At 48.5% G+C, this 24,097-nt stretch overlaps 4 protein-coding genes across 7 annotated transcripts in view; 1 reads left to right on the plus strand and 3 right to left on the minus strand.

Moving 5' to 3' along the window:
* Positions 1-24,097, minus strand: part of LOC117891784 (RNA-binding protein 8A) — a 187,586-nt gene that overhangs the window by 138,073 nt on the left and 25,416 nt on the right. The window lies entirely within an intron of this gene.
* On the minus strand, positions 668-20,154 carry LOC117891767. Of its 4 annotated transcripts, none has more exons than XM_034797412.1 (13): positions 19,612-20,153; positions 12,510-12,985; positions 6,528-6,598; positions 6,172-6,269; positions 5,290-6,105; positions 5,032-5,114; positions 4,766-4,978; positions 4,268-4,711; positions 3,633-4,205; positions 3,353-3,569; positions 3,066-3,286; positions 2,845-3,014; positions 668-1,848 (listed from the first exon to the last, which is right to left on the minus strand). In XM_034797412.1, exons 2-13 carry the CDS (start codon positions 12,739-12,741, stop codon positions 1,186-1,188), a joined length of 3,801 nt encoding a protein of 1,266 aa, XP_034653303.1. In that variant the 5' UTR covers positions 12,742-12,985; positions 19,612-20,153; the 3' UTR covers positions 668-1,185. The 4 variants fall into 4 exon arrangements, with proteins under 4 accessions (XP_034653303.1, XP_034653302.1, XP_034653301.1 ...); XM_034797411.1 differs by having other exon boundaries at positions 5,218-6,105; XM_034797410.1 differs by having other exon boundaries at positions 4,766-6,105.
* Positions 20,618-21,357, minus strand: LOC117892680. The gene is made up of 4 exons (XM_034799085.1): positions 21,295-21,357; positions 21,059-21,214; positions 20,837-21,001; positions 20,618-20,773 (listed from the first exon to the last, which is right to left on the minus strand). The coding sequence occupies exons 1-4, from the start codon at positions 21,355-21,357 to the stop codon at positions 20,618-20,620; spliced, it is 540 nt and encodes a 179-aa protein (XP_034654976.1).
* LOC117891778 (5'-AMP-activated protein kinase subunit beta-1) lies at positions 22,170-24,086 on the plus strand. Its single transcript, XM_034797444.1, has 3 exons — positions 22,170-23,091; positions 23,449-23,679; positions 23,764-24,086. Exons 1-3 carry the CDS (start codon positions 22,456-22,458, stop codon positions 23,908-23,910), a joined length of 1,014 nt encoding a protein of 337 aa, XP_034653335.1. The 5' UTR covers positions 22,170-22,455; the 3' UTR covers positions 23,911-24,086.

Here is a 24,097-nt window from a genome sequence, read left to right on the forward strand (position 1 = left end):
ATCCTTAATGTCCTTGCACCCGAACTGGTCGCAAAGGATCCAGGACATTGTGCCGATCACGAGGGGGCGTGGCACATCCTGGACGAACTACAAATAAAGGAGAAAGCAACAAAACAAATCTCTCCTGTTATTTTTGTCAAATTTTGACAGTCACCTCTTTGCACAGTGGCGCCCACGCGATGAAGACGGTCATTTCTGGAACTAAAATAACGTAGTTCGAGAATTGGCCGATCTGTGTTGGGACGCCACTGTGAACTTTTGAAATTGCTTCACTGAAATGGCCGAAAACTGGAACATTTTCAGACCAAGTACCAGGCGAACAGAAATCAGCAGAAGGTAACTGGTTTCCATGTTTTTTCACTGTGTCAAAAGCTGGATGCTATTAAACCGCAATTAATTTTAGTTACTTGGCGACTGAAAAATTGTAGATTTGGGAGGTTTTCGCCCTTTTGCGATTTCTTTCTGTGCGTTACATACAACCGTTATCCGCACAAATAAAATATACCCTATTTACTCTTCGAGTACCGGATATAATAAGCAAAACGAAAATACAAAAAAAGAAAATTGGAAAGTAAGAAAACAAGAAATCATTTTACTCGCCCCTTGGTAAGTGAAGACCCTTGAGCACACAACTCCCAATAATCGTGTGGAAATATAAGGATATTTCTTGTACTTATTTTTATTTAAATGTACTTAATGCATATATTTAATTTGATTAAATACAGTGACTATTTGTTCTTTGCACATTTAAGAGAAGACAATGCGAAAACATTCGGAATGAACGTGCACGTACGAGTACCTAATTACAATGCTTGATTTGCTTGAATAGTTTGTGTGGAGTGTTGTGTTGTTGTGTGGTGTTTGTTTGGACCATTAATATCTATGCAATATATTTACAATTCACTATACTTGTGGATCATGCGTTGTGCGTTAATTGTAAAGCTTGCGCACCCGGAAACGCCATCCTGGGGAGCGTAACGCCATCTGTTCATCGCCGCCCTCCCCAAGCGCTTGCAGTGGAACTGCTTTATGGCAAAATCGAAACGAAATAGAGCACGAGAAGGAGAAGGAGAAGGAGAGTGGGTAAAGAGGACATGGGGCACAGGCACAGATATGTTAAGATGTTAAGAACTTAAAACGAGCTTTAAATAAATCTCTACGCGCGGTTCACCACTGGAGCCACTATTAATGCTTCGGATCCTTGTTGTAATCCACATAGACGCGAACCACTTCACCGGAGTACTTGCGCTGGGAGGGCATGAAGTAAAAGTCGGGTGTGTCCGAGCCCCCGTTCTGGCGGGGATCGTCGCGCGATCGATCATAGCCCGAGTCTCGGTCCCGCTCCCGCTCCTGACGGTGACGTCGCTCCTCTTCCCTCTCCCTGTCCCGGCTGCCCTGGCGGGCGGTGCGACGATCGTGGGTGTAGTAGCCCGACGGCTGCATACTGGTCGCGTTCTGTTGGTAGTTGTGGGTCTGTCGAGGCAGGGAGTAGGCCCGCTCCGCGTAGGAGCTGCGCGAGTAGGCCGCAGGTGCGCCTCCCACACTGCTCTCTTGGCGACCATTGGAGGCGCGGCTGGGGTGGCCACTGCCATTGTTATTTCCATTGCTGCCCTTACCCTGGCCATTGGTGCTCTCGTAGTACATCTGGGACTTGCTGGTGGGCGAGTGGGACATGGGCAACGTGGTCTGCTGGCTGCTGCTGGTGGACTGGTTGCGGTGGCGAGACTTCTCCTTTGCCGCTGTGCTGGTGCTGGTCATGTGCTTCTCCTCCGTCTCGCCGTAGGGGTCGAAGGCGTAGTTGGTGTTCGAGGCGAACTCCTTCCAGGGCGAATTCTGGATGAGTTTCTCCTGCAAGCACAAATAGGTATCAGCATGATTATGGCCCGTTTGGAACTCTCGGCGCCCAACCAGTCAGCATTTGGTATGGTAAGCAATGTTTCCCCAATTCAACGAGCTCTATTCTAATCATCTGCTCTGGACATGTGTGCCTTGTGCCGCCTGCGTTTACGTTTACGTTTGACCCGGGGAACTCATTCGTGTAAGAAAAGGAAGAATTGTGTTAATAGTAGTCGAAGAAGACAGCAAGAGTTCTACACAAGGTTCTAGTCAATGTTTCGGAGAGAGTATGCAGCATATATCAAATGCCGACTGGTCAAGAGAACCCGCGCACGCACAGATATTAAACGATTAGCGTATGAGTGGGTGGAAAATTAGACAATACTTCAAAGCCCTGGAAACACAGAAATATTTGTAGGTTAAAGAAAAGACAGATGTGGGAGGTACACAGAGAAGAAGGTTTGGGTTAGCGGGTGACGTGTTAATGCAACAAGAACAGAAATAGGAAAATGCAAAGTCAATTACCAATTCAGTTCTAGATAGTCGTAAGATTTGGATAAACGCAAACAGCTGGCAAATGGGTACACACGATCGAGAGAGCTTTCCGCGTGGACTAACTATAGTTATAGGATGGGATTCTGTGATCCTTAAATGCACTTAAGGCAGCTGTAGAGCTGTGTAGCTGATGTCTGGGTTCTCGGAGAATGATCTTGACGATCGGATGATCGGGCAGTGGCTGTGACAGTGATATGTATTTCTGATTGGAATGTGTTTGTGTGTTTTTGTTTGCTTGACGGCATTGAGTCTTATAGATCGCTAGAGGGCTGGTAGTAGCGCTGGTGCTGTCGCTGCTGGTACATGCGCCACTCCTCGGGTATAACGTAAACCAGCTTTAAACGACACGGTACAATGGATAAGAGATTATTAGAGCTGTAAGGATTCGACTGCACTCTACGACCAATGCCAACTCGATGGGGGTGCCGGTGTCTCCTGATGGTTCCAGCTTACCTTTGTATTCTTGCTCTTGCGCGACGTCTTCCAAATGGTGCAGAAGGCCTGGATCAGAGCGATGAGCACCAGGGCCGCAATCAGACCGAGTACAATGTACAAGCGCGTCTCGGACAGGTCGAAGAATGAGAGCAGCGTCTCCTTGGCGTTCGGTTCGGTTGTGCTCTTGTCTATGGGAAGAGTGTCACTAAATGTGTTGGCTAAGTTCAGTGGCGACTTACATTCCAAGGCCTCAAAGTCAAGGTACTGCGGATCCACAGTCAGAGAGCCCACGCGGCCGGTGGCTATCTGATCCTGCAGCGCCGCGCGGATCGCATCGGCGTTCTTCAGGGCGGCTCCTTCGCCGCTCTTCTCCACCGTATTGTTGTCCAGTTCGTGCAGCTTCTCCACATCCGCCTTATCGAACATAGCCTGCACCTTGGCGACCATCGTGCTGCCCTCCCTGAAAAACGATTCGCACATTCAGAAAGAGAAGAAAGGAGAAAAGAGTATGTTGTGGCGTACGCACTTTTCAAAGCCCAGAATCTCCGTCTTGTAGTATCCGGGCAGGGGACTGAGGATGCCGTTGAAAGAGTCCGAGATGGTGGCAGCCAGGTTGTTGAACTCCACGGTGCCCGCCTTGGGTGCTTCGTAGGACTCGCCCAGGTTCATCAGCTTCACGCCCACAGCGTAGACCAGGCGGCTGGGCGCCGGCGTACTGGTGCCCACAAACACAGCCTCCAGTTCTGCAAGGCGACAACGAAATTGGAGAGGGTATACCTTGAGGGGAGTCGGGGAGTGTCACTCACCTTTGCCACAGGATTTGATGCAGACGCGGCGCGAGGAGACTGGCGGCACCTGCTCGTGCTTGCGGATCTTCTTGTTGACCACGTTGAAGGCGCCGCCCAGAACGGGGAAGAACAGATAGAGGCAGTGGTCGTCGGTGAAGGACAGATCCTGCTCATCGTTGCTCACACGTTTGCGGTTGAACTCCAGGATCGTGACGCCCTTGTCAATGCGCCCCGAGGCATTGTAGATGTCCTGGCGATCGTCCAGCTTGGGCGGAGCGTAGCCCAGCACCCACGTGTCCATGAGGAAGGGTCGGCCGTTGCGCTTGTCCACCCAGCCGATGATGGCGTCGGTCTGCGACATGCGCTGATCCTCGCTGAAGCCGATGCCCGTCCAGGTCTCCGTGTTGGACGTCTCAATGTGCCAGCGCATCTCGTCGCCGCGCCCGACCGTCTCCCAGGCGGCGTAGTACTCGCAGGTGTGCTCCTGGGGCGAGCAGTTGGACGGATACTTCCAGTGGCCGTAGCAATCGTTGTCCAGCACATTCGTGGTCAGATCATTCCGGTCCGCACTGGCGGCGGCCTTCTCTTTCTCTGCAAGGGAACGGGGCATGAGACGGCTTCCAAAGGGTGGGATCGGTTCAGGGAATGCTCACCAAAGAAATTGATCTGCGTGAATCCGCGCTGCATCTTGTGGCCGTGGTACTTCAGCTCGTCCGGCTGATAGAAGTCCTTCACGGTGGAGGCTTGCGTCTCCAGCCCAGAGGCTGGCACGTGCACATAGCTGCCCGGCTCCTGGCCCTTGGCCCAGATCACATGCGTCAGTGCATCGTCCAGGGTGTGGTCCGTGGGCTCCGTGGCCACCAGCTTCTTCCGGAATATGATCGTGGTCACGCCGTTCTCTTCGAAGCCAGTGCCCAGGGCCAGGTTCGACTTTCCGCCGTAGAACTCATCGCTGCGCGGCGTCGATCGGTCCCTTGTGTAGTAATCTCCCACCCGACTGGCCATTCCACGGGCCGCTCCAATAACAATGTCCGTGCAGTCCATCGGATTGAAGTCGTGGATCGGCGTGTACGCGTTCAGGCGGTACTTGGGCGTTTCTACAAAAAGAATAATTAATATCTCTCTGGATGGATCTTTTGGAATATGCTTACCTGTCGCCTCGCGGCGGCTGCGCTTTGCGTTGCTGCTGACGCGGTAGGAGACGCTTGTGGCGACGGCACTGACTCCGTCCATCTGCGCATAGTCTCCGGCGACTCGTTTGCTCTTTGAACTCTGGGCCACGGGCTCAGGCACACTTTTCGTTTCCGGTTCTGGTGTGCTCGCAGGCTCTGGTTCGCTTGTGGGTTCTGGTTCGCTCTTCGGCTCTGGCTCGCTCTTTGGCTCTGGTTCGCTCTTGGGCTCCGGCTCGCTCTTGGGCTCCGGCTCGCTCTTAGGTTCTGGCTCACTCGTTGGTTCTGGTTCACTCTTGGGTTCCGGCTCGCTCTTCGGTTCCGGCTCGCTCTTGGGCTCAGGTTCGTTTTTAGGCTCAGGTTCGCTTTTAGGCTCAGGTTCGCTTTTTGGCTCAGGCTCGCTCTTGGGCTCAGGTTCGCTTTTCGGCTCAGGCTCGCTCTTAGGTTCTGGCTCGCTCTTAGGCTCAGGCTCGCTCTTGGGTTCCGGCTCGCTCTTGGGCTCAGGCTCGCTCTTAGGTTCTGGTTCGCTCTTGGGCTCCGGTTCACTCTTTGGCTCAGGCTCGCTCTTCGGTTCAGGCTCGCTCTTCGGTTCAGGCTCGCTCTTTGGCTCAGGCTCGCTCTTTGGCTCAGGCTCGCTCTTGGGCTCCGGTTCACTCTTGGGCTCAGGTTCGCTCTTGGGCTCCGGTTCGCTCTTGGGCTCCGGTTCGCTCTTGGGCTCCGGTTCGCTCTTCGGCTCCAGAGTCGTAGTCAAGTCACCGATATCCCGTATCAGAGGGAAGTTCTTGCACTCCGGGGTAAGACCGCGCGGGCGCCAGCCGAATCCCGCCCAGGAGGTGCCGTTCACCTTGAGTACTACCTCGATCTCCTTCTGCTCCTCCAGGAGGCGCCAGTAGATGTGGTAGTCGGCCGAGAGCTCCTTCTTGGCGTAGGAGGAGAGGTCTAGGTCGGTGGTCTTGTAGGGCGATCGCTGGTTGCACCCCAGCCCGAACCAGCCGAAGTTGCAGTAGCACTGGCGGCGGGGCAGCGAGGTGCCGCCGAGGTCGATGCACTTTCCCTGGGCACCGCAGTCGGAGTCGGCGGCGCACTCATCCCGGTACTGGCACTGGGCTCCGTAGTAGTTCTTGTCGCACCTGCAGCGCGAGGGGTAGTACTTGCCGTGCCCGGAGCACGCTTCCTTGAAGTCTTTCCGGGGCTTGATGTCGACATCGGCGCACGACCAGAACCGATAGCTGTTGGACCACTCGTCGGCCTGTCGCAGCAGGCGCAGGGTGCAGTTGAAGCACTCAAAGTCCTTGGGTAAGTTCACTGGATACGCTTGGGCGCTGCTTAAATGAAGAAGGAATCTCTGTCAGGCAGGAGCAAGGACTGACGATTGATAATCAACTCACGTGACGTCCGTGCGCACAAATTCCGAGTTGTTGACGTGCGGCGTCAAGTCCAGAACGGGCCGATCAAGGGCATCGAGCAATTGCAGCCGAAAGCCGCCCTGGAAAAGATTGCTCTACTGATTAGACCTCTCTCAGATGATCAAATGGAGCCACGATCAGGCCGAACAATGACTGAGAACTTGCGGCCCGATCTCGTGCTGCATTCACAAAGATGGGAACTTGACTCTGACTCTACGCGTGGTGTGCATGTGAGGCAATCACTGTGCTTCGAGTCGTGCTTCTCGGCTAATTAGCGCCCCGATAAGGCGTGTGTTCCGCTCCCATTACAACAGAACGCAGCGGCCCCGTAAACTTACCTTGTGTGGATAGGCCAGGTGCCAGGTGACATTGAACATAGAGCCGGACAGCAGCGAGGTGCGGATGGAGCCTGCAGAAGGGAAATCAGAGCATGATCAGAGCCATGATTATAATGATTACAATGATTACCCAACGATGTCCCCAGCAATTCCCATAGGGGGATGGCACATGGAGTCGTCGCATAATTAAAGGTTTGCTCTGCTGCACAACTGGTTCTGCATTGACTGGCATCGAGTGGAGTCTATTCAGTCATTCAGGGCGCCATGCACCTGTGCATTAGCTCTGCAGCTGTGGCCCTGCCCAAGACTCAAGCGCGTATATTTCCAGACATATTTCATAGTTGCATAAGAGAGAGCCATGCGGTAATCTCCGCCATTGATGCTGACCAGCTGTAAAAAGGCCACAACTTGAAGATGCAGCCTCGCACATCGTTGGCAGCCAATACACGACGAACGAGTCGCTAATTGAAGCCATTAAACGTTTATAGCGAGGCTCGGGCCCATGCAGACAGACAGACAGAGAGACCCTGCCAGGGAATGCCTAGATCTCTGCGAAAGCGAAAGCGAAAGGAGGAGGAGTGTCACTCTCCCGACATGCGGCAATTGCAATTGTCGACAAATATGGAAGCTGAAAATTATGATTACTGCTGGCACGGCTGCAGATTGCACAGCCAGTTAGCCAAAGACATAGAGCTGTAGCCAGAGCCATCCTAAATGCTTGGCAACACACCAACACGACGAGTCCGAGTGACCACTTGAATCATTCAATTGGCTGGCGCTCGATGGTCGTGCAGCTGCCAGTTTGGCGGCCCAATATGGTCAGACGATGACAGCCCCAGCCGATGGACATGACGTGCAGTCACTTGGCTACCTTCGACTAGGGGTTTATACAGTGCGAAGTGCCTGCGCTGCTGCCTGGCATGCTGGGTACTCTGCAGTCGATTCCCCAGCTGCCTGCGGATGGACCGCAGCTGTGCGGTGATGTATGTATCTTTTGTGGGTCAGTGGATGTTCTTTGGCAGCAAAACTCTTGATTTCAGTTGCGCAACTACGCGAATCGGCAGAGAATAGAAACGAACAGATCCACAGATCTCCATTCATGTGGAAACTCTGGGGGAAATGCAAATGCAAAAGCAGTTCGATTCGAAATCGGATCATTGCATTCTTAACATTCGAATGCACCTGCAATCTGCATCTACCCCCCTGCCCCTACTGGACCACACAGCTTCGCTTCCCATGGCCTACCCCAGATTCGAATTCCACTAGATTTCAGTTTTCTTTTGTTTTGATACGAAAAAGTGGTCAAACCAGATCGAAAATGGGTTAAGCACAGGCAAGGCACAAATATGTGCGACTATCAAGGGATACATACTCGTGCATACATCAAATGTTGTTCCCATTAATAAATCGAGACAACGGATCGGATCGGATCGGGTCGAATCGAGGTGGATCGTACATATTATGCCAAAATATGGGGCGGAACCCGTCGAGTCGCTCTGCCCCAATCTCTGAGTCCCCACACCACACCCCACCGCATCCCATCCCAATGCACCCAAATTAGCAGGTGTTTCTCGGTTTTCGGTTTTCTGTATTTTTTTTTTTTTTTTGGGTGTTTCTCATGTGGCCATGCCGATCCGATCCGATCCGTTCGAGAGGCAGCCCCAGGCCTGGTCAATATTTTATACGGTTGTGTTTTTTTTTGTGTTTTTTTCTCGTATTTCTCGCCTCTATGCTTGTCATATTTCCCATGAGCAGGTCGCGAAAGTTGTTCACCTTTGCGCCGTGCCGTGGCTTTGAGGCTGTCTGTCTGACTGTCTGTCCGTCTGTCTGTCCCTGTGTGTGTAGAGAGTATCTGTGAATCTGTGTGCTGGTTGAGCTTGAACTCGCCGACATCGTCTGGCCATTTCGAAAGTCTGTCCCGACTGCCAAATGGACACAGGTACAGGTACAGGGGCGTCTTCTCTGGCGGAGATTCGCGTGAAATCGGTTTATAATTGATTGAAAACTCAACTAATTTGGCTCGCACGTTGGAATGCCACAGCTGGGAGACAGAAGATCGAGAGAGAGAGAGATGGTGCATCTAACAGTTACTAGATCTGATGAGAGAACCCATCATTTGTTTGTGTGTTGCTCGCACGCAAGGTTCTTGTTTTCTCCTGCTTTGCTTTTGGTTATGGGTGGCGTTGCATTACATCATGATACCATACCAAACATACCCCCCATCTCCCCACACCGCACAGCGGCGAACCTTGAGGCAATTCGCTTGTAAACAGAAGAATGTTCGCTTGCATGCATTCTAATTGCATGTGCCACACACCAGAAGCAGTGCAACAGCAGCAGCAACAGCAGCAGCAGCCAAATATGGTGTACGCCTCTCACGTAGCCGTAACAAAGACTTCCGCAATGAGCAGCCGAGTGGAGGAGGTGGAGGTGGAGGAGGAGAAGGAGAAGGAGGTGCAGTGTACAGTTTACAGTGTGCACTGCCAAAAGGTTGACAAATAAACTTCAGGCAAGCGGCTAGGCTAACGAAGCGTTAAGCATGCGCCGTGGAGAGCAATACATTTTAGCGGCATAGCAGAAGCCGAAAGGAGAGGCGGAGGAAGCAGAAAGAGGCATGCCATAACATGCCATAAAATTCATTTGGCTTTGGCAACTCCGCCACAGAGCCCAGCTAGCTGCCTGCCGCATGCCGTCTGCCACTTGCCACCGTTCGACGCCAAGCGGTTAGCGTCTCGATATTTGCATTGGTTGTTGCTGTTGCCTCCACTTCTGTGGTCAAGGAGTTTCGCTTTAGTTAATTGCTCGTGACGCCTGCCCCCGTGTCCCACTGCTTATCCCTCTGCTTGTCCAGTGGCAGGCACTTTGCAGTTTATGCGAGCGCTCGTATTTATGGCATGTCTGGCCCGGCCGATACCACGTCTCCCAGTCAATAGATGCAGATATTTGCAGTGCATGTGAAGCTGCAGCTAGTGGTGCTGGTGCAGCAGATATTTATGGGTTCTCCATTACGATATTATTACGTATACGTCGGCTCGCGCTCGGCTCGGGTCCGTGTCCGCGTCCGCGTTTGTATCTGCCGCTTAAATGTCACCCTCATTGATATTCTGAATGCATGACAATCGCAGTCTACAGGATTTGCCTATAAATAAGCTTTCGGTCTAGGTCTGAGACTGCGCGACTGCCATGACTCAGATATTGATGGATGGCTCTTGAGACTCTTTTTATTGGATCCCCTATAGGGCGCACGTTGGACTGCTGCTGATGGCTCTTCTAATTATCGACAGCAATGGTTTGTCAACCGTCGATTGCCCAACCGACAATCCGTCGAGTGTGACACAAGAGGCGACCACAACTTGACCTCCATTTGAGGCAGAGGCAGAGGCAGAGGCAGACGCAGGCACAGTCAAAGCAAAAACAAAGTAACGACACAAAAGCAGTTGAAAAGAGTGTCAAACACGAAACAAATTGAGATCGTTCAATGGGAGATCGGAGGGAAGGAGGGGCATGGGTAGGGTAATGCAAACAAGATGCAAGAGGCGGCCCAGAGGTCAGCACCGATAGAAAGGGCAGAAGCATCTCAACAACAACTGTAATGAGCGATGCAGCTACATTCAGCTGTCACTGTCAGCATCAACAGCAACTGATGAAGATACAGCCACAGAAACAGAAACAGATACAAATACAGATATAGTGGTTTCCATTTTGGGCATGCCGTAACCACCGAGGATGGGATGGTGGCCCGGACTCTGGTTCCCGGCGGCTTCTGTGTGTGCCGTAATGCACAAGTGAAAGTTTCCCCACTTGCTACAGCATGTTGCATTCCACTTTGCCTTTTCTCGGCGCATACATCAGCAACATCAAGGCAGGCAGTGAGCCACAGCAGAAACCACAGCAGCCACAGACGCATGGCTGAAGCATCGATGCAGCAGGCTGGCTGCAACCTGCTTGGCCAATTCAATTCGCGTTTGGCAAGCCGCAGGCGAAGGCAAAAGTTGTCATGCCCCGAAATGGGTTAAACGTGCCACCGATCGACCAGCTACCAGCGACCAGCGACCATCGACCACCGGACAGGCCCAACCGGCGGCCCGCGTTGCGTATACGCAACGCAACGAGTGTGTGCGCGTACCAGTACTCGTACATCCACTCGCACTCGTATATAATTAACGGCCAAGCCAAAGAAAACAAAATGAAACTGCCAACGAAATCGAAAATGAAAGACAATCCTCAAAGGCCGAAGCTATAGCTACCCTTTCCTGTAACATTTCGTGGGTAAATGGGAATAAAAATTGCCAAAACTAATGCCAGATCATCAGTGGAAGGAGCTAGCTGGGAAGAATCTATTAGCTCACTGACAGGCTGCATTGGCGACTATTTAGATATCCCCTTTCCGAATGTGGAAGAGTCTAAAACTGTGGCTCTTCGGCTGCTTGTCAGCCGTGCGATAAGCCCACAAAGCTGCAAAGTGGCAAGGCAAGCCAAGGGAAGTTTCTCCTCGCATTGAAAATATGGCAAAGAGACTCGCAGCAACAAAAATGCCGTTCGACGGGTTGTACCATAAGTTTTTAGTATGTACAGATACTTTATAGACATATCGATGGAAATTGATTTGGCATTTTGATGCGGCACACGTGTTGGTAGCCGCTGCCGCTGTTGCTGTTGCCAATTACCACAGACAACCAGTCAGCCATCTCTCAAGGCAATTGTCGGCTTCGAGGGCACATAATTGATATGCAAACAGTATAAATATATGGCCAGCACCTGCATAAGCACCAGCACCACCCCTCACTCCTGCCCCGCCTCCTGCTCATCGCACATCAAATGTCAAAATCGTAGGGCCGCCTGCACATGTGTCGTATGTGTTTTTTATTCGATTTTCGAAAGTGCATTTAACCAAAAATCATAATCAAAATCATAATACCACTCATAATCTCCACGTGTGTGTGACCCAATTTCGGGGGATTGGGATTCACGCACACACACACACACACACACAAACAAACACAATGTGAGCGAGCAAGTGAATGGCCCCCAAAGTTTTGCTTCTTTCTCTCTCTGTTACAGTGCTGCTGCTGCGCTGCCTGTTGCTTTGCTCGCGATATGCAAATTAATTGGTAACACTTTTCAGCCGCAACAACAACAACAGCAACAGCAAGTAGCATTGAGCAAGATGCCACACAAAACAACAACAGCATAGGCATACTCATAATATGCACGGGCATCGGGGGGAGCTGGCACATGTGTAGGTAAAGTGTTATGCAAGCAAAAGCAAAAGCAAAAGTGCACGTCTCTCTCAATTATGAATTTCAACTAAACAAAACAAAACAGCAAGTTTCAAAACTGTAAATGAACATCACAAATTGCTCTCTCGCTCTCAAATATGCGTTTGCCGCGAGCAGTTACAGTTGCAGTTGCTGCGGTATGCAGAAGTGAGAGAGGTGAGCGACAACAAAACGGTTGTTTACAGAGCTTATCTCATCTCCCGATCAGCAGAAACCATTGGGCAGGCAGGCAGCAGCCAAAACTAGAAAACAAATAATTGCAAAGGCAGAAACCTTTCGGCAGTAAAAGAATCGAATGGATTGAGTCTCTGTCTGGGTTCTGGCATTCAACAAATCAGAAATACCCACCATGAAGGCATTTCGGCAAACAGTTGTTGTGTAACGCACTGTACCGAACGTGCTTGACCAATTGCTACTACTACAACAAAGCAAAGCGGAAAGCAGTAAGCAGAAAGCAAAAAGCAAAGCAATAACAGCCCATAATGAGCCATATATGTACATATTACGATCGAGGCAATCAGTTATCGATGGAATGGGGAGCACGCGCTGGAGGAGGAGCTGAATAAGCGAATGGAATTGGGAAATGGGAAATGTTACTCATCGCAATGCTGCAGCTCCGGACAGCGGACAGCGGACAGCGGACAACGGACAACGGACAAGAGATTCCCCAAATTGCTAGCAAAATGCTGGAAGAGAGACTCACCTTTGGGCATGCCACAGGGCGCCTTGGTCCGGGAATTGTCCAAAAAGTCCAGATCGTATTGCCGTGCTGGTGGGTAGGTGAGGGCCACGTGTGCCTCGGCCATTTCGAGGCAACACCAGGTGGCGAGCACTGCCAGCAGAGTGCTCCAAGCGAAGCCCTCCAGGGAGCGGCTGCTGGAGCGGTGCTTCGGCTGTTGCTCCGGCTGGGGATCTTTCCCCCTATTTATAGACATTTTGTGTTGGTATAATTGATTTCTTTACAATTTCTGGCGTTTGTCGGGGAGTTTCTTTTCGCATTAGCACCGCGTCTCTATTCAATTACTTCTCCCTCTCTTTCTCTTTTCTTTTTTTTTTTTGTGGAATGTTTGATTTTGCACGGGGATTTTGGCGGTATATTATATAATAATAATAATATATGTATGTTTGCTCAGCACATCTTCGGGTACACAGCGATGGTAGGGCCACTCATCTCAGCACCTGAAAATTACAGAAATATTTATTAGTTTAGCCAGAGAATTGCACAATTTTTGGGGTCTTGGGATGGCGATGGAGATGGAGATCTGTGAAAATGATTTGTTGCAACGTCCAAAACAATGACAAGGAAATTTCCCAGGCAACACCACCGCTGCCGCAGGTCCATTAAGAGATTCGTTTCGTTGCAGAAAGTGTCGACAGATACGACGTTTCTCTTTTTTAGATGGATACATAGTAAGTACATATTTTTTGGTGGGACAGACCCACCCATCGATGGGAGCTGCTAAGCTGCGTGTGAAGTGCTGGCAGTTCAATGCTCGACGGGAACGACGCTGCCACCCCCGCTCCATCCGAGTAGTGCAGAGAAATCGAAGGCTTTGGCGTTCAACAAACTAATCAAAGATCCCAATGACAGCTGTCGGGCCAAACTTCAACTTGAGACCGACAAAATACCCAGAAATCTGGCTAATGATTTGTCATAAATAAGCAGAGCAAAACCTAATGGCAGCTACCTGCCTCCATGCCTCCAAGCACTCTGATAAATGGCGCTGAAATGGGCGTCAAAATGTGGCACGGCACGGCACGGCACACCAAACCGCAATATGCCACACCGACAATTGTTGTTGTTGTTTTTTTGTGTGTGGTGCCACAGTTTTGGACAGGCAAATTGCATGCTGCATGAAATTTGTGCTGTTTGTTGTGGCCCCCAAAGATAAATCAGCGACAATTGGTGTTAGTTGGTCTCGTTCCACTGTCCGCTGTCCACTGTCCACTGTCCGCTGTGCACTGTCCGCTGATTGGCAAAAATTTCTACCACTCCACGGGAATGAGAGCGGACAACCTCTCTTGACCATTCCGCTGCTGCTGTTGCTCCACTTTTCCAAGTGACATCTCTTGGGTGGAGGAGAGCTGGCGGAGAGAACTAGAAGCAATACCGACAACAATTAAGATTTGAGGCAGCAGGCAAAAGCACAACTTAATCTCCCAGTCAGTGTCCAATGCCAGAGCCCGCAGAAATATGTTTCTATCTTGTATGCCATAAATGTACATGTATTGTAGATATTTTTATAAGCCGCTACCGTTACGACAACTTCCGAGCAAAAGCTGAGACAGCTGCTTTGGCTTTGGGTGACCGTCTCGTCTGGTTTTGATTACTATTGCTCCCAGCCATCCATCGCTGGCTCGGCCATCGTCTGGCATTGGGAGCGGACAGCAGCGACATGGCTTGACATTGAGGCGGCCAAAGCGAAACCAAACCAAATCGAAAAGCATGTAAAAAATGTTAATTAACACAATAAACAAACACACACACTGTGGATGGCCAACCAAATGAGCTCAAATAAGGCAGAGACGCGTAACTGGAGCAGCTAGAACAAACCACTTGGCCGAATGGGGAAACTTAATGCCAGTCGGCATTTATTTCGGGGCACAACAAAACCTCGAATCGAGCGCACAGCTGGACAGACGCAGCTGTGGGAGACCTAGGGGCTGGCCATGTATTCTCCGAATGGGCCTGCGTGTTCCAACTGTTGCCTGTTGCCATCATGAGTTGGCCAAATTCCCGCTAACGAAGAGAGGGCACCTGGAGCTGGATGGCAGTAAAGTGCCCAGCAATTACTTGAATTGAATTGAGTCTCGAGTTCCTTGGCATTTGCATTAATTAGAACTGAAATGTAATTAGCAAACTGCTCTTCAGACCCCAAGCAAAACAGACCCCATTCAAATGCAATTCACACGCAATTAAACTGAAAATCTTAAACTCAATTCGATTGCACTCCACTCCACTCTGCTCGAGGCACACACAGCACTTGGGAACAGATGGGAGAACACTTGACTTGGTTTCGCACCAATGGGATATCGATTATGGCGCGGCATAGCTGCGGACACAAGCATTTGGCCACGCTACTCCATTTCCATCTCCATGCCCCCCGCCGTCCCACAGCCCACAGCTACGAGTAGAGACGAGTGGAAGAGTGGAAAAAATGCAGTCCAACTGGTTACGAAATATTCGAAAAGCTCATTCATGTCTCGGGCCTCAGATACAATTTTCAAAATACAAACACAGCCACAAGAGTATTTTATTTTTGTTGCTTTCTTGTATGGGTTTCTGTGTCTGTATCAGTGGCTATTTCTATTTGTACCGGAAACCGGTTACTGGCCCCAAAACAAAAATATAGTCAACTATTATTGGTATGGCGATAAATCGATGCTATCGGGTGGCTCCGACTTAGACTCCCAGCTCCGACTTCGATTCGGGCGTCAAGTGTATTGCCTGTGGCCGCTCCTACTCGTGGCAGCCAGCAACGAAATCAAAGCCCGCAAGCCCCAACACTTTTGACCAAAATACTTTAACGAAATTATGCGCGCGCGCTCCATTTCCATTTGCAGTTGGCCAAAATTAGAGAACAGACTCGAATGGCTGAAAGCACAGCCACGGCACAGTTAAGTACAAAATTGTTAAGTAAAAGAGTTGAAATTGATTTTAAACGGAATCAATTGCGCCAGGCAGCGCGGGGAGAGGGGCGATCGATTGTGTAATCAAGGGAGAGATCAGGAGCTGCCAGCTGAGATCTATAGTACAAACGCTCCTCCATATTAGCAGATTTTTATTATCCAATAAAAAGTTAGCCATCCGAAAGGCATATTTGCTTTTGGGAGGATTGGCGACTGGCCGTGCACACAAACTTTCTAATCATGCCTTGTTGATGAACGATGGGCGATGAGCGATGAGCGATGAGCGATTTGTGTGTTCATGTGACTCTTGCTGCTTGGTTTGGGTTTGAGGCTACTACTGGGAGGTGCGAGGTGCCATCTCCTCAGACGATAATGCGAGCGCTGCTGCGGCACTGCTGTTGGCGCGAAATTTCCCAACTTTAATGTCACGCAGCACACGATTTCAGTTCCGAAACCCAGTTGGTGGCTGGTCGTCTATGATTGTTTGATTGACAAACATTATTTGAGTCCATTATAAGTATGGCCTAGAGCAATGGATCTGGCAATGGATCGGCAAACGATCGCTGGTGGCAGATCAGATCGTGTGGCAAGTGCTAATGCTCGTTAATCAATTTAATTAATGAAGTCCATCCACAACACTCGACAGTGAAAGTTGACTCAGGTCCCAGGGGTTTTTCATTGATTGTTTTCTTTCAATTTGTGTTTCTATTTCACCTTCGATTTCGACTCGAATGCCGCGGAATGCCACGGAATGCCTCGGAAAGCAATACCTACGGATGGGTAAACAGAAACTTGTCACTTTCGATGGTTTTCTATCAATTATGAAAGCGATATGAACGAGTGGATCCAGCGATGTCTCTTTCCGTTGAATTTCCGTTGATTAGCGGACGATCCATGGCAGTGGAAGTGGAACCGTCGTTTAATCTTGTGGAACTTGAGCAGCCGCCTCTGGGTCTTTCGCTTTCAGTATGCTACCCAAATCAAATGATTTTCGCTTAGCATTTGATTTCCAACCCAAAACTTTCACAAGAATCCGGCAGAACGAGCTACACGGGTTTGCTGGGTATCATGGCTAGGACTGGGGGTTAGGCCAGGGGTTCAGCCTGCCGCCACCAAACAAGCAACCAAAATGTTTATTTTGCTTGCCGCTTTATGGCCATTAAACTTGATCTCTGGATGTGCCCCTGCAAGCACACAATTTGTTCGTTGTACCCGCCGTAAACTTTGCCTATAAGATCATATTTCAGTCTGTCAGGCAGTAACAGAAATAGCAAACAGTCGCGAGATTAAATGATGGCCGTCTCGGCTGAGTGGGCTCTCGGTATTAGAAGCGAGCGTTGCGACAGGGAAGGGGTACATATGAATGTACATATTTATTTATAATAGCAAAGGAGGGACATCGCAGCTCCACTTGATCTCAGCGTAAATTATATTTATAAACATTTAATCATGCCCTTCCCCTTGACGCGGTTTCATCGTGCAATTCATCTTTGGCTTTACCTTTGGCTGGGGCTGGGGCTGGGGCGTTACAGTCGCAGTCACATCCACCTGTTAATTTATTAATGAGTTGCAAAACCTGTCCAGGCTTTACATAAATACTCACAAATACTCGCATATACATAATCTTTACAAAGTTGTTGCTCAAAAGTCGTTAGCGGCAAATTCCATTTCTTCATTTCTATCATTTGTTCATGGCTGCTGGGGGAGGGGCAGGGGAACGGGGATAGCATCTAACTTTCATCCAACTTTGAGTTGGGTTGATGAAAACTCCGCTGAATAGCTTTCTGGTAAACTCTCTTTGGACCAGCAATCGGTTTGCGATTCTTTGCTTTCTTTATTGTTTCTCTGTGCCATGTTGTTGCGTGTTGGCTAATCGTTTTTCCTAGAGCAATTGGGTCTGCGATTCGGGCCAGCAATCCAGCTGCCAGCCAAGTGGCTAAGGTCAGAGCGGACTAGAGATGGACCTCGAACGCTTCACGCATTTGTACGAGTAGCAGCCAGCCGAACCGACCGACCGACCAATACTCGTAAATTGATTGCTGTCCGTCCGTCGCATTTGTTTTGGCTCTTTGCGTAATTGGATGGGCGATTATGGCCGTTTACACGGACCGCTTACAAATCTACGCGTATGGCCATGAAATGTACGCCGTTCAAATGCCAATCTCCAAAAATCTAGACCAAAGCGAAAGACTTAGGCAACGAACTCAACGGCAGCAAAGGAAACATCATCTCGCACTTGCACTCGCAAGCGTAAACAGAATAATAAAATATCCAAGTACAAACCATTTGGCTAACGATTAGGAATGCGATATGCTAATCACTGTACAGAAATATTGCACATACGATCGAGACACGGATCTGGATGGGTAATGGCAATGGGAATGGGAATGGGAGTCGGGGGAGCAAGTGCATAAATTACAAATTGATCTCTGTTCGACTGTGACAGTCCCAAATGACTTCTGAGAGGAGCCAAGATGCGCCTCAAGGTGGAACCAGCACCAACACCCTGCCCTTCTCCTCACTTCGACTTCGACCGACTTCGAGGTTGCCCCTCGCAGTGCCGCTGTGTAGAGTGTAGAGTGTCTATCCGTGTATGTGTGTGTGAGTACTCTTAACCAGTTTGTTTTAGCCAAATGTGATGTGTGCCTGAACGCCCCAGCCCTCCCCCCGCCGCAGACCATTAGAGAAACCTGCCCCGACAACGATTCTGATTCTGGTTTCGTTTGCCTGCGCACATTCTCACTTTTAGTTGTTTTTTCTTGGCTCTTTTGTTGTTATTTTTCGGGGCTGTACGCGGCTTATTGGCATTTTTTGTTTTGTTTATCGGCAGCTGGAATTTGTTAATAAAACCTAATGCGAGAGTCGTCGGGTCGGTTAATGCCTCCATAATGCCCCTAAATATGCTATGGAGAAGAGAACCTGCGTGTCCGTGTGTTGTGGTGTGGGCCGCCAACAGATATAATACAGTACATGGAAGTGTACGAATGTATGTGTGTTAGACATTAGACGTTAGATGTTATGTTGGTAGATGCCATCCGGTTTTGGCCTTTGCTTTGCAGCTGGCAATGCTGCTCGGCTGCATTCCGCGCATGACTAACCGATAGTCGCGAGGGGTGATGCGGGTGTCGCGGGTGAGTTATTACCCTCAAGGTCACTTTTTCTGTTTCTTCTGTGTGGGAGAGGGGGGCTTCCACCTGCGTTCAATACTAAGATGACGCTGCGGTTTGGCCCAATCGATTACACTGAATCGCTGAAAGACCTCCACATATGCGCTTCAGATGCGTATCGGTCATTAGCCGGCCAGCATTGGCTTGAGACAAACACTTACTGATGGAGACAAAGGAGAATTAATTAGATTCCGCTGCCGAACAAGCGATGGAATGAGAGTCAGAGGCAAAGATGCGGAGTGGCCGGCCCGGTCAGCATTCTTCAAATGACTAATGAAAGCTAAGAAGTTCTTGGATTCTGGATTCGGTTTTTGGGATACAGGTGGCGGTGACTCACAAAGCCAGAAACAACACTGGGATTGGATTCGACATCTCTTCTTTGCTGTTTGATTAATGGCTTTACAAAGCGCATACAAGATCTTTGCCTTTTTGGCCATTGTTTGGGTCTTTGCGCGGCATCGGTTTTAGAAATGATCTCATCTGTGCTGGCATCCGCTGGCATCGGCCCACATCGATATACGCAGAACAATCCCAATAAAATCAAATCCCATCCCCCATGTTAATATGCACTACAAATATTTGTTGTGTGTGGGTCTGTGCCAATAATTACAAAAGTTGTGTCGTAAATTTCGCATCTTCCGCTTGTGGCATGTGCAGGGAACTCGCAATTTCAAAATGAATGCGCATCGGCATTGCCAATTCCAGTGAGCATTTCAAGAAAACTCGTGAGGTATTCTGCTTGTTGGAGTACCCCGTACTTGTTGAGACCAAGGCGGTTTTATGTATGTTTTTGGATGAAAAAAGGATCGAGCATTCCATAGAATCTACATTAATTATGAGTTTTATTTATGACTATCTGTATATGTAAGTTCCCCATCCTATTGAACAAACACTATTTAGACAATTTTCTGTATGTAGATTATATATCCTGAGGGTATCCCAAAGTCGTGCTTAATTATTTCAGCTCTTGTATTCCCTGCGAGAGGATAACTGGCATTCCACACTCACCTCCGCAAGAACCACAACAACAAAGCAACGGCGAGATGTGGGCGGCGATAAGTTACGAAAATCGCAAGCAGCGCAATGTTCCAAAGAGGTGCACTGCAGTGGAAGAAGATCCAATCCGTTTCGACTCCGACGCCGAAGCTAATCAAAAGTTACAACACGCACGCGCGGCAGGGGCTGGAGGGTTAGCAGGCGGTGGACTCCGACACACGATCAAAGTCGCGCGGCACTTTTTTTATTATTATTAACGTTTGTTTTTGGGCAACGATGATGATGATGCCCTCCCACACAAAGCAGTGCTGTGCAGTGCAGTGTGTATATGTGAGTGATGTGTTAATCAATCAACGATCGCCGCATCGATCGGTGTTTATTTGGTGCATTGATTTGTATATTTTTGTTGGTTTATTTACTGCAACGGCAGGTACGGGTACGGGTACGTGACTTGCCTTGCACTTGCACAACAACCGCAAATCGAAATAATCCACGCTTCGGCAGCGATCGAACCGACGACAACACAAGAAAAACAGTAAAACAAAACTAACCAGTCCACTGCGAGCGCGGATATAGTATATACTGTATGGTTAGTGGCGCGGCCTTGCCGATCAAATATCGAAAATTTACCGATATTTTCCAAATATATCTCAAACATACCGATAGTAATTATATTCCTTAAGATTGATATTCGATTAAATATTAAAAGCTAATAAAAGCTCTGCACACTGAAATCTAATTGTATCCGATTGATTAATTAATTTTAAACAAGAAGGAAATTTTAATTTTATTTTTACATACATAGTAACTACACGGTGACTCTTGTTTTGATATTTGTATATCGAAAGCTCGCTCGTGCAACCGCAATCGAAGTTTAAACTTTTAGGAAGCTGTGATCGATCACAGCCGAAGACCTCTTGTAGTTCTCTCTCCAATTCCTGCTGGTACGTTTTTGTACAACCTCAAATACTGTATGGTTAGTGCTTGTATAAGGTTATAGAGCTAAAAGCGTTTCAATTTACGAAATGCGAACGTATACCGCGATCTCAGCTCGTGGTATTCCACGGTACGAGTATTCATTTTTGACGCAGTATTCACCCTCCGGGAATGGCCGAACCCTGGTGAATTTCTCGTTCATAAAGCTGATCGGAAGCTTCTCTACAAATACGTCATGCTGTGGATATTAAAGTGGAAATCATCAATCGAGTGGCAATGTATTATAGGTATGTAAACTCACATCATAGGGACAGGAATGGTTCAAGTTCGAGTAGGGGGCAATCAGCTCAAAGAAGAATCGAGTCGTCGGATTCATTTTCCCAGCCAATATCATGCAGGCGTCGGTTGTGAAGTTAAACAGGAATGGTTTGTAGCCGTTCAATCGCTTGAGCACCTGCGTCTGGATCTGGAATGACACAGGGTGGTGAAAACGATCAAAGTTTAGGTGGAGAAAACTACTTACGGTAGCACTGTTCAGCGGAAGCACGTGGATCTTGGTGCTAACGGTGAGGTATTTGTAGGTCCGGTTGTAAGACTTCAGAAAACACTTGTCAAACTCTACAAATTCGCTTTCCAAGGTCGTACATTTCAGGTTGGTGAACTCGAATTTGCAGCTGACCTGAAAGAGGAAGCCAAATCCAGTTAGCAAGTGCTTTCCGAAACAGAACCCACAGATCCTTGGTCCGTCTTCCTCCTTACGTCAAAAACTGCACATGCAAGTATAATCAGAGAAATTTGCGAAAACGATTTGAGCGCTGCCATTGTTCCTTTGCAATTGGAAAGCCGTGAATCAATTCATTTTAGGTATTATGTATTGCGAAAAATATAATCTTTCCCAACCCGAAGCATAGATGCTCTTAAACTCCATCGTACGCTGGAAACCATTCCCTTGGATACGAGCTTTGGTATGAAATAATGTCCCCTACTGAAGAGAGAGGGCCTAATGAAAGCGATTTAACTGTTCAAGCATGAAATATACCTGCTCGTTAGTACAAATATACATACATATAACTGAACGTTTGTTCATAAAGCAATCGGGCACTCGAAAATAAATAAGAAAAAACTGGACAGGATAGAAGATCCGGTGGAGACTCTGTTGGGGGAGGACGACTCTGGCATGCATTTATAGAATTTATATTGGAAAAAGTATATTTTGATATATTTTCTTGGTCTTTTAAGCTCTACTGAAATTTTCAAAATAAAACGGGAATAAGTTATCGCACAAAAATACCGATACCGAGTTATCATGTACAAAAAATAACTTTGTTGGGCTTTCTTGCTAAACCCTTATTTTATAAAGAATCGTAACAAAGGGTGGACTTAAATTTAACCAATCTTATAGCCAAACTAGGTAAAAATCGCATAAAATTACATTTTCAGTGGTGAGGGTACTAAGTAGCTTGTCATATTAAGAAGAATATCAAAATTGAGGAATAATATTTTCCTCGGTATATGTACGGTATATTTTGTAATGGAAAAGTTATATTCGGTATATTTTTGAGAGTCAGACGGTATATTTTGTCGACAAGTCCACATACTGCGAATATACATATGTAAATTGTTTATAATTAGCCATTTTTGGCGAGACAACCGATTAAATAATGCAGTTTTCTGCGTATTAAATGCCAAATATTGCTTTTGCAACGAAACAAATCGTAACTCCGAGCCGTAAAAAGTGTATTGGACCAAACAAAACCCGGAAACGGAAGAGCGAATAAGCCAAAAACGAGAGAGACGAGTCAAGGAAAACAAAGTAAAGTGCCAAAACAGCAAGAGAATCGAGAACCGAGTTCGTCAAGAGGCGAGCCGAGCCGTAACCTTCTAGAGAGACTGCGACAACGGCAATAACTGCACTACAAAATGGGTAATGCGGGCAGCTCCACCGTCCATATGCGAGAGCGCCACAAATCCACCGACCTCTCAACGCCAAGTTCTCCCGCACATTTTCGTGACTCGGTTTCAAGCGCGGCTGGGGGTGGTGGGGCGGCTGGGACACATGGCGGGAGTGCAGCTTTGGCTGGAACTGGAGCGGGAGGCCAAGCTTTCTCGTTCGACAAAAAACATACAGCAGTCTTGAACGAAGGCTCATCGCAAGACGACGACGACCCGTATTATACGGGCGCGGGGGCGGCAGCAGCAGCAGCAGCAAAACACACAGCTGATAGCAGCGAAGCAACAGCTGTTCTACGCAGCGGCAGTGGAGAGAAATTAATCATGGATAACACCGAAGAAGAGCAGCAGACCGCTGGATCACTGCTGGACCCAATTGCTGGGATTGGCGATGACGACGACGAGCCACCGAAAACGGCCCTGCCCACAGTACTTCGCTGGGATGGCGGCGGCAAGAATGTGACCATCTCGGGCACCTTCTCCAACTGGCGGCCCATCACAATGGTCCGCAGCCATGGCAATTTTGTGACCATAATCGATCTGCCCGAGGGCGACCACCAGTACAAATTTTGTGTGGACGGCGAATGGAAGCACGATCCAAAGCTGGTGAGTCAATTAGGGAAAATCGATATTCTATATGTATGTACATAGTACATATGTAGATTCTTTGGGCTCCACTCGAATGACGCAGTTACTGATTTTCGTTGCTGCTGTTGTGTAATCGCAGTAAACAAGAGCGAAAGCCCCAGGGTAATCACTATTGGGTGTCAATGTGGGAGATGAGCATTTGGCCATTTTTCCTCCAAATTTTTAGCCATTTTTTTTAATGGCAGAGAAATGTAAACATTAGTTAACAATACATACAAATGGAGTGTGTACGAATATTTATAGACACCACTGTATTGAAATGGAATGGAATGTAATTACTATCAATTGCCATTACTCATTGGTTTTCCGTTACAGAAAAGCGTGGACAACGATGAGGGAGAGAAGAACAATTTGGTGTCTGTGCGGCCATCCGATTTCGAGGTATTTCAAGCTCTGGCCAAAGACAGCGAGAACGTGACCAACTATGCGGAGAAGGAGTACTCGCAGGAGGTGCCGCAGGCCAAGCCCTGGGAGAAGGTGTCCGGCCCTCCAGTGCTACCGCCCCACTTGCTGCAGGTCATCCTAAACAAGGACACTCCTCTCTCGGTGAGTTACTGACTGCAGTATCCGCAGTATACCGATAAGCATCTCATCTTAATGGGATCTCTCTTTTACAAATCGTTGTTGCAGTGCGAGCCCACATTGTTGCCTGAACCGAACCACGTGATGCTGAATCACTTGTATGCGCTGTCCATCAAGGAGGGGGTCATGGTGCTGAGTGCCACACATCGCTACCGCAAGAAGTACGTGACGACGCTGCTCTACAAGCCCATTTAGACGGTGGCCATCCGTCTGTTTAGCTGTAAGAATCTGGTTTAAATGAGTGAGTGTTCATGGTAATCCATGTTCACTCATATCTCGCCTGTCAAATCGCATGGGATGTGTATTTTATTTGTTCTCTTTATTAAGCGTTGTATTTTTTATTAGTTAAATATACGGAGTTTGTAAAAATATAAGATTATTG

Source organism: Drosophila subobscura, chromosome E (assembly GCF_008121235.1).
Source record: "Drosophila subobscura isolate 14011-0131.10 chromosome E, UCBerk_Dsub_1.0, whole genome shotgun sequence".
Taxonomy (NCBI): Eukaryota; Metazoa; Arthropoda; class Insecta; order Diptera; family Drosophilidae; genus Drosophila; species Drosophila subobscura.

Bases quoted from the DNA above. Each gene is read 5' to 3' on its own strand.
- LOC117891778 (XM_034797444.1), top strand. From the start codon at position 22,456: ATGGGTAATGCGGGCAGCTCCACCGTCCATATGCGAGAGCGCCACAAA. The intron at 23,092-23,448 runs GTGAGTCAATTA...TTTCCGTTACAG, and splicing joins GGAAGCACGATCCAAAGCTG to AAAAGCGTGGACAACGATGA. The intron at 23,680-23,763 runs GTGAGTTACTGA...TCGTTGTTGCAG, and splicing joins ACAAGGACACTCCTCTCTCG to TGCGAGCCCACATTGTTGCC.
- LOC117891767 (XM_034797410.1), bottom strand. From the start codon at position 12,741: ATGTCTATAAATAGGGGGAAAGATCCCCAGCCGGAGCAACAGCCGAAG. The intron at 6,270-6,527 runs GTAAGTTTACGG...AATCTTTTCCAG, and splicing joins ACCTGGCCTATCCACACAAG to GGCGGCTTTCGGCTGCAATT. The intron at 4,712-4,765 runs GTAAGCATATTC...TTCTTTTTGTAG, and splicing joins CAGCCGCCGCGAGGCGACAG to AAACGCCCAAGTACCGCCTG.
- LOC117892680 (XM_034799085.1), bottom strand. From the start codon at position 21,357: ATGGCAGCGCTCAAATCGTTTTCGCAAATTTCTCTGATTATACTTGCA. The intron at 21,002-21,058 runs GTAAGTAGTTTT...GTGTCATTCCAG, and splicing joins TTCCGCTGAACAGTGCTACC to ATCCAGACGCAGGTGCTCAA. The intron at 20,774-20,836 runs GTGAGTTTACAT...TAATATCCACAG, and splicing joins ACCATTCCTGTCCCTATGAT to CATGACGTATTTGTAGAGAA.